The sequence below is a fragment of the Agelaius tricolor genome, unplaced genomic scaffold (assembly GCF_023055355.1).
Source record: "Agelaius tricolor isolate 1412-34295 unplaced genomic scaffold, bAgeTri1.0.p SCAF_22, whole genome shotgun sequence".
NCBI lineage: Eukaryota > Metazoa > Chordata > Aves > Passeriformes > Icteridae > Agelaius > Agelaius tricolor.
The window spans coordinates 1,188,365-1,203,036 of NW_027269282.1; the positions used below are offsets into that span (position 1 = coordinate 1,188,365).

The 14,672-nt window shown below is 44.9% G+C and overlaps 1 protein-coding gene across 2 annotated transcripts in view; it reads left to right on the forward strand.

Moving 5' to 3' along the window:
* The window catches only part of FBXW4 (F-box and WD repeat domain containing 4), a 59,728-nt gene that overhangs the window by 40,089 nt on the left and 4,967 nt on the right, over positions 1-14,672 (forward strand). The window contains exon 6 of one of the 2 annotated variants that reach the window (XM_071446459.1): positions 5,696-5,761. The exons of the other annotated variant lie outside the window; for it this stretch is intronic. Within the exon in view, the coding sequence (XP_071302560.1) occupies positions 5,696-5,761 (66 nt within the window). The remainder of the gene's footprint in view (positions 1-5,695; positions 5,762-14,672) is intronic. 2 annotated transcript variants of the gene reach the window in all.

Genomic DNA, 14,672 nt, shown 5'->3' on the forward strand with positions numbered 1-14,672 from the left:
CCTTTGAGAAGTACAAAGTACAGCTAAAGGAACTGGTCTAGGACAGTGAAAGGGCAACACCAACCCAGCATGACCATCCAGTCCTGGGTTTGTCCAGCATTGCCTGCATCTAAGACAGATGGGATTTCTTGCATATTTGTGGTGCCTGCTTGCTCATAAAGAAGATGCTAAACTGATGCTGTTTTTTTTTTTTTCCTCCTTGCAAATTAAATGCCCCTGCGGAAGGAGCACTTGCTCCCCTGCACTCTCTGTCTCTCTCCCTTTGTGTGTATCTGGTCTGTTGGAGAAGTCTCATGCTGGAGGTGGCGAAACTCCCTGTGCTGGGTTTCTGACCTCCTCCTCTCCCCTTCACAATGTTGTTACTGTTGCATCTGCTCTTCAGCAGGGGCTCCAGCAAGTTTGTGTGACCTTAGCACTGTATTCATGCTGGAGGAGTTACCTTCCATAATGATGTCAACTGATGAGGCTGGCGGGATGGTGGCGGCCGCGATAAGACATGACATGTTCTAATGATTCGCCTTAGCGAGCTGAGTGTGTGTGCTGGGGGGGCACAGAGGGGCTTGGAGAGGGGAGGTGGGGGCCCCACAGGTGCCGACAAAGACTTTGACCTTTGCTGCTATAATATCAGTGTTTCACAGGCAGGGCGGTTCGGTAACCCACTTTCAGCCCATCAAAAATTGATTTAATTGCAATTTTTTCCCCCAATTAGGAGCACTGGAGCTTAACTAATTGGAGTAATAGAGAGTAATAAGGCTCTGATAAAAAGCCTTCCTCTGCCTCCTTTGTATCTTGTGTCATCGCCTGTCAGAGGTCAGAGAGCTTGCATATTCTATTAGGCAGAGTTGCCTTCATTTGTACAAATTAGTTTACCCAACAGTAATTAAAATGCCAGTGCGGGTCGGGGAGAGCTGAATACAATTGATGGGCACGTTGGTGAAGGATTTGACAGCTCCGGTGGCCTCCCTTGCCAAAGCGTGTCAGTGCTGAATCAAAGGCTACACAAACCCACAGACCCGTGCGTTTAACCCGCGGCACCGTCGGCACCAACTGCTCTCTCTCTTCTCCTATCTCCCTTTTGGACTTGCTTTCTCTTCTCCTTTTCTCATCTCACTTGAGACTTTTTAAAATAGATGTTTCCCATCTTTGACCTGTCCTTTCTGTTGATCGCTTTCATAACACTGCTACCAACCGCCCCATCCTGTTTCCCTTGGTTCTCCCCCTTTTCTCCCCCCACCTTCCACATTCCCAGCTGCAGGGCTCTGTCAAGTAATAACTTCTTTGTTTCCCAGTCCAGTGAGTCTCCATATATAATAGTTTCCAAAATGGAACAACGATGTCCAATTCCAGGGGGCGGGGGAGAGTGCCAGGAGGAAGGAACGGGCTCTTGCATGTGTCAAGCAGATTCTGGATTTGAAATCCCTGAAGAGCAGAATGGAACTAGAGAAGCAATCTGTTTACAGTACAGGGAAGGGCACAAGCCTGAGGAACAGAGGAGGTGTATTGAGAAGAGGTGGGAAATGACCTGTTTTACCCAGGTTCCTTCAATGACTTTGCATTGCAGGATTCCCCGCTCAGGCAGGACCCACTCTAGAGGGTGGGTTGATGGCGGGGAAAATATGTGTTGTTCGATGTGACTTGTGTTTCTGGAGCTGATCCTGTTTCCAAGCCTCAAGATAAACAGCATCTTTCCAAAAGGACTAATGGGCATCTACCTCTGTCCCTCTGGTTTGTTCACATCTGGCAATGGTCTGTCCAGGATGGGGTAAAGAGGGATGCTACATGAGTCAAACTGTAGTTGGCACCTTGGGAGCAGCTATGGGATTATTGCAGCTGGAGTGTAGCCAGAGCACTACTGCTGTTGCCAGAAATGCCATGGGATCTTCAACAACCACAATTCAATCAGATGGAGATTTCTTATGTTTCTTCCAACAGCACTGCCAGGATGTGTGCTCTCTTTCATTTCCTGGCCCAGCTAGTATTGTGGGGGGATGATGTCTAATGAAATGTCTCTTCTGCAACATAGAGAAAGTCTCGCTTCTGGAGAAGCAGACTCTTGGTTGTTCTGTTGGGGTTTTTTTCCCCCCTCTTGTTTATTCCTCTCCTCTCTGTCAGTAGGGAGTTTCAAATAAGAAAGAGGACATCAAGGTATCAGATGAGTTGGAAGATTCCTTGTGTTGGACAACAAAAATATGCTGTTTATGAAGTATGTGTGTCTCAATGCTGTGCAAAATTCTTGCCTTCCTGCTTTGGTTTTTGGCTTGGTTTTAGTTCCTAGGGGATTCCTGTGAAGACAACATGCCCTGTAATGGAAGCCCTACAATGGTGCTTTTTTTCCCTTTAGAAGGGCCTATTAGAGGGAGCTTATAGTCATGGTAGCCAGCAGCTTTCAAAGGACAGAAGGAAGCATAGTGGGGAAGGGGCTTTACATCTCCAAGGCCATCTGGAGACTGGCCATGGCAGTTTTTATGGTGGATGTAGATGCATCTGATCAGAGTCAGTGTACATCAGTGTGTTGTATATACTTCAGGTAGATGAGTCATGCCTGCATTAATATATTTAGGGTATCCTGTACTCCCCTCTTCCCAATCTAGTCTCTCCTCAGTCTGACTGTAGAAAGTAGTGTGGGCAAAATGAATGGCACTCCCTAAGCTAGTAACTCAGCTTCAATTGTTTTTCTTGGGCAGCTGGCAACAACAGTTGTGAAAAAGCTGCACTTGTCTAAGTTGGAGGGTTTTCTTATGTGTGCTCTGTGCTCTCGAAGACTAAAGAGCCTTGTTGAAGATAGAAAAGAAGCAAGTCTGATAGAAGGCTTCAGCCTGATCTTCCACACTAAACGAAGTTTCAGAAGTTTTGGAGCCAAGCTTTACATGCTTTCCTCCAATCTGCATGTTGTTTTAGACATACGAAAGCTGACTTGTGTTGCTCTTTACCTGAAGTAAAACTGTCACCTGTGAGAGGTTCCCAGTTATGAGACACCTGAGGCTTCAAGGTGCCTGCAGATCAGACTCAAGGTGAGGGGCCCTGTATCATGCCCTGGAATCCAGACTTTAAGGTCAGTTCACTCTCAGGCTTCAAGAATTTCTCATTGGATACCCCTGCTTGTGCATGTTGTCTTGTGAATGCTGCATTCTAATGCTGCAGTGAAGGTGGCCTGCTCCTGTGGGAGAAGTCTTATCTTTGCTTGCTAATGGGCTCAGGCTGTTAAAGATAAGGCCTGCAAACCTGATCCCACTGAAGTATGAGACAAAATTCCTGTTGACTGAATGGAGTCAGCTTTACCTAGAAGAGACTTGTTTGTGGCCCTGAGGCCTGTATTCGATGCTGGAGAAAAATCTCTTTATCTAATGCTTTTTTCTCTCTCTCTTTTTTTTTTTTTTTTCTCTGAGGGGTGGGGGGTAAGGACCAAGGAAGGAAAGCTGAAGTCCAGAACTGACAGCATGAGGGAGGATTAAACCTAGCTGTTCCTCCCACTTTTTTCTCCCTGTTGGTGTGCCTCCATGGTAATTTAGACCTGTGGCAACCATCAAAGCCTTGTGCATACCTTCTGCACAAAGGGATCTGTCTCCCACGTGAGAGCGTTCTCTCAGTTTGTCCCCCAAAAGAAAAATCTTAAGCACCCAATTGCCTGCTTGACTGACTCCCTGACTGCTATTGTGTTTCTAACCACAGTAATTGACTTTAGTAGTTATTAATGGATTATGGCTGGGGAGGGGGGACAAAACCCAATACCAAGCTTTGTAGCAGAGGGACCTCCTGACCAAAGTGCTGCTTTCCAGACGTGAGGCTTGACCGACAAGCTGTCAAAGTGGGTGTCTTTTGCTTGTTTTCCTCTGAGGTGGGTGACATTGGCAAAAGAGAAATGTTCCCTCCTGTCTTGGACTATGGTGGAGAGAAGGCAGGCATTGAGCAGAAACCATGTTTCCAAAGATGAAATGCTGCATGCTTTCTTAACTGATCGCGGTGGCTGCTGCACAGCAGCAGGAACTGGATTTTCCATAGACTCTTAGACTTTGGTCAGGGACTTACATGGAGAAGAGTAATGTGAGCACCCTGCAGCACCTGTAGGGACAGCCCAGTGCTACAGGTGCTTTGGCTGATTGCATGTGCACTGCCAATGAACCTGGAATTTTGCATGTAAGACATCCTGGTTGGAGACACTTTGAATTAGCTCTAGTTCTGCAGGCCTTTTCTAGCCTAAAGGGCAGCTAAGCACCACAGAACTTGTGGACTCCTCCATGGTGTGGTTTGATGGTTTGAAATGGTTAGATGCTATATGCTTGCCTCTTTAGCAGAGTGTTTTGTCAGTGCTGCTTTGGCCTTATGGTTTGGAGAAACCAGTTGCTCAGCTAAACCACAGAGATAGGAGTAGACAGAGTCCTGAGTTCCAGTCTTGCTTCCATCTGGTCCTTCTCTGGCTTTGATTGAGTTGAGCCAGTGTTCGCCACTTAGCTGCTGAGTGCCTTCTTGCAGCAGCAGTAGTGCTTCTCACAGAAGTCAAGGCTGCTCCAAGAATCCATTCCTGGTGCAGTAGAGGCTTGCAGACACCTTGACTTTCAAAGAAAGAATGCTATAGAGGATCGAAGAAATGTTAAAAACTGCTCAAACTGCTATTTTTATAGACATGACATTGTTTTCTTATTTTGCTTTCATGTTTCAGCTGCTAGCCCTGTGTCATACTGCAAAAGATCTTTAGGCAAAGCATAGAAATGGCTTTTATTTAAAGCAAGTTCCATTTCCTGTGTTCATGCTATCCTTGTTGCATTGACTTAAACGTAGTTTTGGCATTTTATTCTCAGTAGCTGCAATAAATATGGCTTTGTGAGAGATCATTTGTAACTTAGAAATCCTTGGATGAGCTGCTTCCTCTTATTTGGACTGAGAATGGGAAGCTGGCACAAAACAAGCAGTGTGGTTTGGAGAGCACAGCACCCATGTTCCTCATGCTTGATTTTAAGGATTTGTTCTGTCTTATGAACTAGTATGAGGCCAGTGGGTGTCAGGTGACTTCTGGAGCCAGCATGTGCAGCAGGGACATAGCATTGCCAAGAGGACTTTGGAATGGGCCCTGCTGGAGGGTGTAAATGGAGCCAAATATTGCTGCAGGAGAGTTGTGCTGCCTCTAACAGAGAGTGCCTGAGCATTGGGGAGGGCAACCTGATCCAGCTTTGAAATTGGCCCTGCTTTGAGCAGGCTGGACCAGAGACCTCTATTATGTGTTTCTTTAGGCCTGTGATGCTGCAGCCAGTTCATGATTGTACTCAGAAGTTGCCAACAAGCAGAAGTGATACATGAAGTAGGAAATAACAGTAAATTTTCCATGGGGTCTTTCTGCAGCCTACAGCACTGACTGTATATGAAACATGCTAAGTACTGTACTGACTCATTTGAAAATGTTGTTTACAGATGTTCCTGTTTATGTGTTCCCTTTGTATTTACAAATACATTTTATGTCCTGCCAATTCTCTGCAGTTGTGACCTGCTGCATCTGGGAAGCTCAGCTAGTGAGAGTCCTTTGGCAGCTCTCCCTTTGCTGCTGCCTGTCCCTTGTGAAATGTGGTGGGACATGCTGAAATCATCTTGAACCGGAATTCAAAGTCTGTCTTGTAACCTGTTTTCTGTCTTGCTCATGCGCTTTCTTCAGAACATGAGGATTAGTAAGTGTTTTTTGTTTGTTTCTTTGTTTTTTTTTAAACAGCTCATTTGTGACAGGGACAGCCTGCTGTGGACACATCTCACCTCTGAGAATCTGGGACCTTGAGAGGTGAGTGAGCTTCCAGGTTACAGGGAGGGACTTGACAAGAAAAGCGAATAGCAATGTAATATTGGAAATGCTGCAAAAGGGTATCATTCCTTTTGTCAATATAGGCAAGGGATGATAGAAGATGAGATGTGTTGAGGAGTGGGGGACAAAGCAAACTGGTGTGGAAAAGCATATGTGGGGGGTGGTTCTGGTTCAGTAACTTGGCTTTTCTTCTCAGCTTTTCCAGTTGATGGCACAGCCATCCTGGTTTCTTTCCATTACCTGTATGCAGTCAAAATATACCCATTACACCCTCCTTTTCATCTGTCTCTGTTGATGCCTCAGCCAGAGGAGGTGAGGAAGGTGATCCTTATCCTCCCATTCACCCACTTCTCTGTGGCGCTGGGAAGCCAGAGGCAAACACAGGCTCTGAAGTCACCTTGTCCTGGCTGGCAATTCCAGTAGCTCAGAGAGGTGGTGTGTGACAACAGGTTATCTATGGAAGTGACTTAGGCACGTTGTCTTCTCTTTGTCCTAATAAGCACTGAGGAGGTTAATTGCTGTGGCCTCTGATTTGGGGTCTTTGAGTAGTTCCTGTTCGGTCAAGGTGCTGACCTTAGCAACTGGGGAAATGTTGTTCTCAAATCTTGATGTGACAACTCAACTGCTGACAAATTTGAAACTCTCAGCCTGAGGGTCTTAGTGTAGTGATGGACAGATAGCAAATATTTCACAGGATTATTGGAATGGCAGCCCTGCCTTCCAGGACCAGGACACTCTGGGTAGGAGTGGCATGGCCCAGATTATCTAAAGGAGTGCTGTCAGAAGTGAGGTGAGCAATGGCAGAAGGGGCCTGAGGGCCCCTGTATTTGGGGAAAAGGAGTGGAGGAGGATTGGTGTGGACACAGGGTAGGTCTGAGACTAGTTGCCTTCTAATCTATAGTTTAAATAGTTTAGATTGTTTAAGTCAACTCTATCAAATACAAATTAAAACCAGCCATTTTTTTCTCTGAAATAACAAAAATACTTTCCAACAATGCATCCTACAAAGGACAAGCTGGAGCAGGAAAGAGCACCAGTGCATTAGTTATGGTGCATGTTTCTTAGTGATCCATCCAGTGGTGCCTTCGGAGTACCCCAGAAGGATGTACCCCAAAAGGATGCAGGCTGTGATACCCCTGCCTCTCAAGTCTTCTGGCTGTTCTTGAATAGAGGCATCTGACAGGGGTGAGGGGATGGGCAACCCTCTCCCCCCTGCCCCAACCTTTCTGACAGCCTTTCCCAAGGAAGCCTGAAGAGATAATAAAGCTGTGTAGAAAATAGGATTAAGGTAATGAACAAGCACAGCGGAGTTTGATCTTTCAATAATGTAAAAGCCTGAGTGACAGGCAAATAAAAAAGCCAAGGCAACCTAGGCCACTGGGCCTCTGTTGAAATGGCTAGAGTGTCAAACTTATTCTTCCCTCTTCACCTGTCACAGCTGGAATGCACCATGCCACTGGGTCTTTTCCTCTGCAGGGACCTGTGTATGAGCTGGTAGACTTGTCAGCATGTGCAGGGTAGGAGGCTGAGTAGGAAGCATGGCTGGGACTCTAGCATGTGAAGCTTGATGTCATTATTGATAGAAATGAAGTACAGAGCTATCCTTCCAGGTCTTGACTCTCCATAAACTGTTCATCTTCCCAGCAGAGCTTTGGATCCATCTTCAAAGGCTCCAGTGATTGCCAGAAGTGATCTTGTAGGGAATGCTGTCTGTTCCTTTGAGGCTTTTGAATGTTGTCTCCCTGGTCAGACTCCAGGAGTAAGAGTGTGGCATGAAAACTTAAAATCTTAGAGCCACCTAGGACTTAAAAACTCCTCCTGAGCTTAATGTGTCCTGATAACATCTGGCAGTCAGAGCCAGGGCCTCTGAGTTTGCTGCTTACCCTTTTCTTGTGGCCACAAAAGGGCCCAGAGGCTGCCCTGCAGAGGCTGAACATGGCAAGGATGTCTAAGAACAGAATCCAGGTAATTTCTGTCAAAAAAAAAAAATTGGGAAGGGTAGAATAATGCATAAGGTGTGTTCTGGAAAACCAGAGGATCCTTAGCACCACTGAGGTGTTTAGTGCTGTCCAGGATCAGCTAGTTCAGCTAGGGGAATTTTCTTTGCATTGGGGGGGTGAGTAAGCAACAGTACAACAGTTTCTGTGCCATTCTCTTCCATTGGGGTAGGTGGTCTTTTTGCCCAACAGCTGAGATCTGGAACGTGCTACAAAAGGATTTAAAGCTTAAATAACCTTTTGTGTACTGATCATCTTAGTTCCAGGCCAGATAAGTCCTTGGCTGGTGCTTGTCACTGTTGGTCATGGTATGTTTTGTATTTATGACCTTCACTATTCCCTGACCCTGGGGCAGCCATTCTCATCCTTCCAAGAGGAAGGGGATAATGTCTTCACCTGTAAATATGTCCTGTGCTTTGAAAAGGGCTTGACTGGTTTTGGTGCAGAGGAAATTTTTAGTGGGGAAAGGAAACGCCTCTTGCTGCATCCCGCTCCCACAACTGTCTTTCATTTCTGACTCTGCTGAGATGATGGCGTTGGATCAAAGCCACAACAGGCAGCAACAAGCAATTGTCAAGGGAGTCTAAAGCAGGGGAATGACTGCATAATGCCAAAACATTGTCTCTGATGGCTGAAATTCCAGCTGCTGCTACACCTGGCCCTGTCTCCTGTAATGAAGGAGGATTTAGATTTTTTTCATATGCTTTTGAAGCTGGCTAGCTGCACTTGTGGAGGACATCTCTCACCCCTCACATGCTACCCTGTGCCATCTGATTGCTTTTAGATGTGGGGAAGTTGCTGTGTACTTATTCCCACTCTGGATCAAGGTGTGTGTATGTAAAAGCAGCTCTAAGTTCAGTGATTAGAGGCCTGCAAGGGGAACAGTGAGCAATATGGGCCACATGATACTAACCTGTGTCCTTGCATCAAGTATCAGAGCTTGCTAACTCCTTGTCCTCTTCCAAGTACCCTTGTCCTTCCTTTAGTGAAGGATATGATGGCAGCTGCCCCTCTTGCAGGTCAGGTTCCTCTGCTCACTTCTGCCTTTCTCTATGCAGACCGTCCTGTCTTGTTTGCCAGTGTGAGTGTGTGGCTCAACAGAACAGCCACTTAATGGCAAGCAAGAGAAAAGGAAACCTTATTCAAATCCTCCTCCTCTTTTTTCTTCTTTCTATTGCCTTTGGGAGTTTAAACTCCTTGGAAGATGAGGGTCATGCACCACTGACAGCTCCAAGGCCAGCATTTGTCATTTGCCTGCAGAGAACTGTTGCTTCCCATGTTATTGGGGTGGTCTTGCATGTCATTAAGTGACAAATGCCCCTGTCTCAAGGATGCTTCTCCATAAGATAGAATAATCCAGAGGTCTCTTTGCAGCAACTCTTGGAGTTATTCTGCAAAGCCTGACATTTGAAATGGACCAGGGATCTGTCTTACATGGTAGTCTTCATGCTATAAACACTTTAAATGCACAAATCCTACAGTGTTCTTTCCTGTGACATGACATGCTGCAAAGCACAAGAGCTCTGAAAACAACCAAAGTTATCTGTGCCCTGCAAGCCACCCAGATCCTCTGCCTTTTAAATAGCCAGTCTTTGTCCAACTCCTCCCCCCTTTTGAAGGTATTTTTGGCAAAGTGGGGCTTTTGTTTGTTTGTTTTCTGGTTTTTTTTTTTTTTTTTTTTTTTTTTTTTTTTTTTTTTTTTTTTTAAGAACCCTCTAATTTCTTGTTCGGTTTTTCTCCTGCTCCTGAGCCCTTTGAAAGTAGCTTTATGCCGTCACTGACACCAAACTGACACTTTGCGTTTCCCCACTTCTTATCCCTTTATGGCAACAGATGTTGAAATTTTGTATCCCTTTTATCTGTCCCTCTTTGCCCTCTTCCTGTAATTAGGTTTCCCTTGTTAGCAGTACAAAGTGGCCCGGTTTGCTGCCTGGCCTTTTGAGCCATTGTGTCGGAGCACATTTTTTTTCCTCCTCTTTCGGAAGAGTTCCTTCCCCCTTAAGTAATAGGCAGGGTGTGGGCCAGAGCTGTGGCTTTTTCTTGTTTCTTTGTTCTCCATTTATCTCTGCCACCTTTTTCAAAGAGATGGAGAAAAAAAATAGAGAGTGCATGGAAGGGGAAGATACAGAGTTGCATTTCTTGACTGTCAGGCCCCCCTGCTCTTCAGGTGTTCAAGGCAGGTGCCTTTGATGTATGCAGCTTTTGGGGAGATGGGAGGTAGAGGATTCATGAGAGTGACTTGGGAGTGGAGGAGAAGGGAGATTCAGGTGTATGGATGGTGCCCTCAGCAGAGTGTTGGGAAGGAGTCTGAGGTAGGCAGGCAGCTGCTGAGCAGGTTAATAATCTGTTCTGCCTATAGTGTTATTGCACAGTACTCTTTCTTTCCAAGAGCCAGCATGAGTGTTACCATCTTTAAGCAGCTGGCTGAAGTTTGCTAATGTGCTGCTGCTGTACTTCTAGTGTGTGTTTCCATGGGTCCATTGCTAGGTTACATCTGTCTGGGCCATGGAGGGGGCAAAAATGAGTTGCTGTCTTTTCAACTTTTGGCTTATGTCGATCTGTATCGATTTCAGTGGCTCTTCAGAGCCCATGGAGTTAAAATTTGTGCTCCCTGTGCTGGTCTTAAACAGCAAGTGTAATTTGGGAGTTGAAGCATATAGCACTGAACACTCTGGTCAGCTGATCCCTACTGATGAGTTCCTGTTTAAATCCAGTCCTTCTTGACTTTGTCTTCTGTTGTGCTCCAGTTTTTTAATTGTGTGGAAGTAGATGAGTGAAATGAAAATCTGCAGGTCTAGTTCTTGGTTATAAGTCTTGCTGAATGTTTTCAATAAATGTTTTTAATGTAGAAGCTTGGCTCAAGGCTTCTTAATGTTGTGTTCTAAAATAATTTCTGTAGAAGAGCATTCTTTCCCCAGCTTTGAACTCCAAGGTTTATGCAAGTTTGAGACCCTCTAATTTAATCACCAAAGGAGCTGTTCGGTGAAGGAAGCACATATATTCAGAACTGGAGTTGGTAGATCAAAAGGAAAGGTAACTGACTCCAAGAAGTGTGGGGTGTCTGTTTCACCCAGGCATTTAAACTGGATTTATCCAGTCACAGAGAAGTGGGTGCATATATTTGATAACAGGAAAGACAAGCAATAGCAAATGTTACCTGTCACCGATACCAGTTTCACAGGATTTGGGGAGCAGCAGAGTAAAAGCAGTAGATGTGGAATACCTTTTCCAGGCCTGCTTTTCTATAGATTCATATGCCAGGCATCTTTTTTCACCAAGGAAACTCCTCCAGGTTTTGTGGGAAAGAGGGTCTTTATTCCTTTCAGACTTGCATTTCTTTCTCAGCATCTCTGTCTTGGCTGAACACAGTTTTAAATCACAATGATCAATCCAGACCTTGAGATCTTGAGTGTTGTTGGAAGCAGGACAACAGGCCTATGGCCAGCTTGAGCCTGTTGTGGAGAAAGCTTGCTGGTGCAGGGAGCCTCTTAAGTCATGGTTTCTTGGATAACTGTCCCTTTTAGAAGACTTTGTTGTGTTCAGAACTCTGTCTCCTGTCTATAATGGATAGCTTCAGTCTTGTCTGTGCAATGTATTCCCATGGTATGCATGTTTTCTCAAAACTGAGGCCTTGTGGTTCTTTACTGATTTCTGCTTGGGCTTTGGTTTTGTGACACTGTTTCTGAACTGTCTCACGTAAGCTGGGCATCTTCTCCCTTCTTTATGTTAGGAGGGCTCTGGTCCATCTTAACCTAAATGTGAAATCATTGTAAGAGGAAGAACATACAGGTGTTTATCCTAAATCCTTTCTTCCCCATGGCAGTCTTGGCCCTGTCCCACTAGAAAGGACCATGAGGCCAGCTCCTGCCTTTTGGATGTGTGCATGTTCAGGGCATGCTGCGGCCTTTGAACTCTTGTTCAGGCATATTTATGACAACTTTACAAGGCCCTGAACAATCAGAGAGCATGGGTGGGGGCTGGACGCTCCAAGCACATCAATCAGTTTCATCCCTCTGAGCCAAAGCAAAAGTAATCTTTATTTTTCCCTGGGTTGAGAGAGAATCAACAGAGGCAAGAGAGAAGAATGGGAAGGAGTGAATGAGGAACCCCCTCTGTCACTGGCTAGTGGTAGCTCATTTAAACAGATGGCTTTGTTTTGATTTGGACTCTCAATTTTTTTGTCTCCCCAGTAAAGGAGACCTGCAGAGCTCTGTCCAGAAAGGGAGCAATACAGCCGCCTGTTCCCACACAAGTGGGGCGAAAGGCGAGAGGCTTTGAGAATTCCCTGCTTCTTTTCCTCGCCTCACTCTTTTTCTCTTCCTCCAAGAAATCACAGTTTGAGAATTCCCCCCTACTCCTCCCGTTGGAAAGAAAGACAGAGAAGACATTCTTGACATTCTTTGCAGAGAAAAGGGGTTAAATGTCTGAATTTGGGGGTCACCATGTTATACAAATTGCAATCTAATCGTTTTTACAAGAACACACGTGTGCTAAGAAAAGGAGCCATGGACAAGAAAGAAAGGGGATAGACAACCTTTTTTGTCCTATCTTCTTTTTTTTTCCCCTCAAGGTTTTGGACTATTGTCATGTCCTGTCTCTCTCCCCTCCTCACCCCCGAGAGGGAGAACATTGGTTTTATAGTTAAATTGGTTCGTAAAGCAGAAGGGCTTGGTGCCATTTCTGTTTGTTTTCCCAAATAAAAGCCCCAGCAGGGTCTCTTTTGCACCGTTGTGGCTTTATTTGAAGAAACTGGCTTTTTCCCATAGCCCAGTGTGTCAGTTTATCCTCTGAACTTAACCTTACGGGAACCCGAACAACAAAAACTCACAGGGTCCCAGAGCTGGAAAGGTAAAGAAATTGTATCTTTTTATTGGACCATTTAAAATGTGTGTGGGCCAATTCAGAGAAAGCAGAAGAAAAGAAGGCAAAACTCCCTTTTCTGTCTCTCCTCTCAACACAATCTCAGACCGTCGTTGGTGTCTTTCCCCCCTACTGCCTTGAGTCCCTTCAGCTGCACTGAGGAATCAGAGAGAGGCATTTGCCCTGAAAATCACTTGAAACAGCATCTCTGAGCCATTTCACTTGGAGGTGCTCCCTCAAAATTCCCCAATCCAATCCCACACCTCCCTGCAGGAATTAGTAGCCTGGTCTAAATGCAGAGGCAACTTTGGGGTAGGATAGAAGAATAACTTTGTTAAGGATCTGAGTTTCTCCCTATGTACAATACAGATGTTGTTTCACCAAGCCTTTCCCTTCTTAGCATAAGTTGCTGCATCTCCTCAGTGCCTCAGCTGCTATTGCAGCTAGAAGCACCTAGAAGAGACAGCAGCTCATCTCTTCCCTTTGGTTTTGGTGCAGTCTCTCTTGGGTGATAGAAATTGTGCAAATGCTACACTTGGGATAATTATTTTTAAATGGATTTTTTTCCCTTTCTTGTTGTTTGATACTCAGGTCAAATATCCTAGTGTTTGGAACTGAACAGGGCTCTTTATACCTTTTTTTTTTTTTTTTAAAGTATATACTTCCCACCTGTCTTGTTTCAAATAGTTGTTGGGACTGAAATACTGGTTTACAGCTCTCTTTGCTTTCTGAACAGTCATCTGCTTATGTGCAATAGATTCTCCTCTTTGGTGGATGATCACAGTTCACAGATGAGGATTCCAGAGCAAGTGAATTGTCCTCAGTTTTGCACATCTCTGTTTTCAACAGATGTTCAAAATTCAGCAGTTTCCTAGAGTTTGCTTATTTATATAATATCAATTCTAGTAAACGGGGGTCACCAGAAATTGAGGGTAGGGAGAAAAATGTTTTTTCATTCCAGCTTTTGGAGTGTAGTTTCTTGTGTACTGGAGACAGCTGGGCAAGATACTCAGCAAATGTTCCAGGGAGGTAGGTGCAGACTTCTTTTGGACTATGACTACCAGAAAGATCTCGGGGAGATCCTGAGCTTTTATGGCCACACAAATAGTTGCAGTGGCTTGGGAGACCATATATAACTTTAACTTGGTGAAGCAACGTCCCATGAGTTATCTGGAAAGAAACCATCTGGGCTCTCCCATGACTGACCTTATTTTGTCTTCATATTAGTGATTGAGAAGGAATAGAACTTGAAGCTGTTTTTAAAAAAGGAACAAGAATTTAAAGAAACCAGACTGTTTCTTCCCTTCACTTTGCTTCTGGGCTTCTGGAGGTATCAGGAGAGCTATGCTCATGGCTAGATTTCTAGCATGGGAAGGAAAGAATGAAGTGTGGAAATCCTGAATAAAAAAAATCCTTTGATTTTAAAAGTAATTTTTAGAAGTCTTGAAGAACTTGGAAATTGATTGAGATGAACTAAAGGATTCTGTATAGAGCAAAATGCCTTTCACTGTTGGACTCATCAGTTGGATACATTTACCAGGCACATTGACTTGGTTTAAACATCTTGTTCTATCACCAAGGAGTCTGGAGCCTAGTGCCAACACAACTTTCCTGTACTAGGGATGAAATAAGCTGCTGGATTTGCTCTGGCTCTGTTCCTTGTGGGCAGGTACTGGATTAGTGCCAATATTATTCAGTCTGTCTAGATGCTTAACAGGAAGTATGAAAAATTAGGAATATTATGAGATTCCTCACCACTCGAGGCTTACTTCTTGTAGGTGCCACATTGGCCCAAGTAGTTTGTGGTTAAAGTGCTGAAATTGAGAGCTCTTGCTCTAGAGTGGTCTTTCCAGAAGACTTGCACTGTCACATTTGTGATTCTGCCTCACAGAGCTCCACTGGTGCAGAGTTGTTTCTGTTGGTGCTCCCCAGCACTGGGACTGAACGTGGGCCTATCTGGCCCAGGCTGTTCAGTACAAAGACAAGCAAAGCTCCAACCATCTGCACAGGTAACTTCTGGCTTGCCTGAAGAA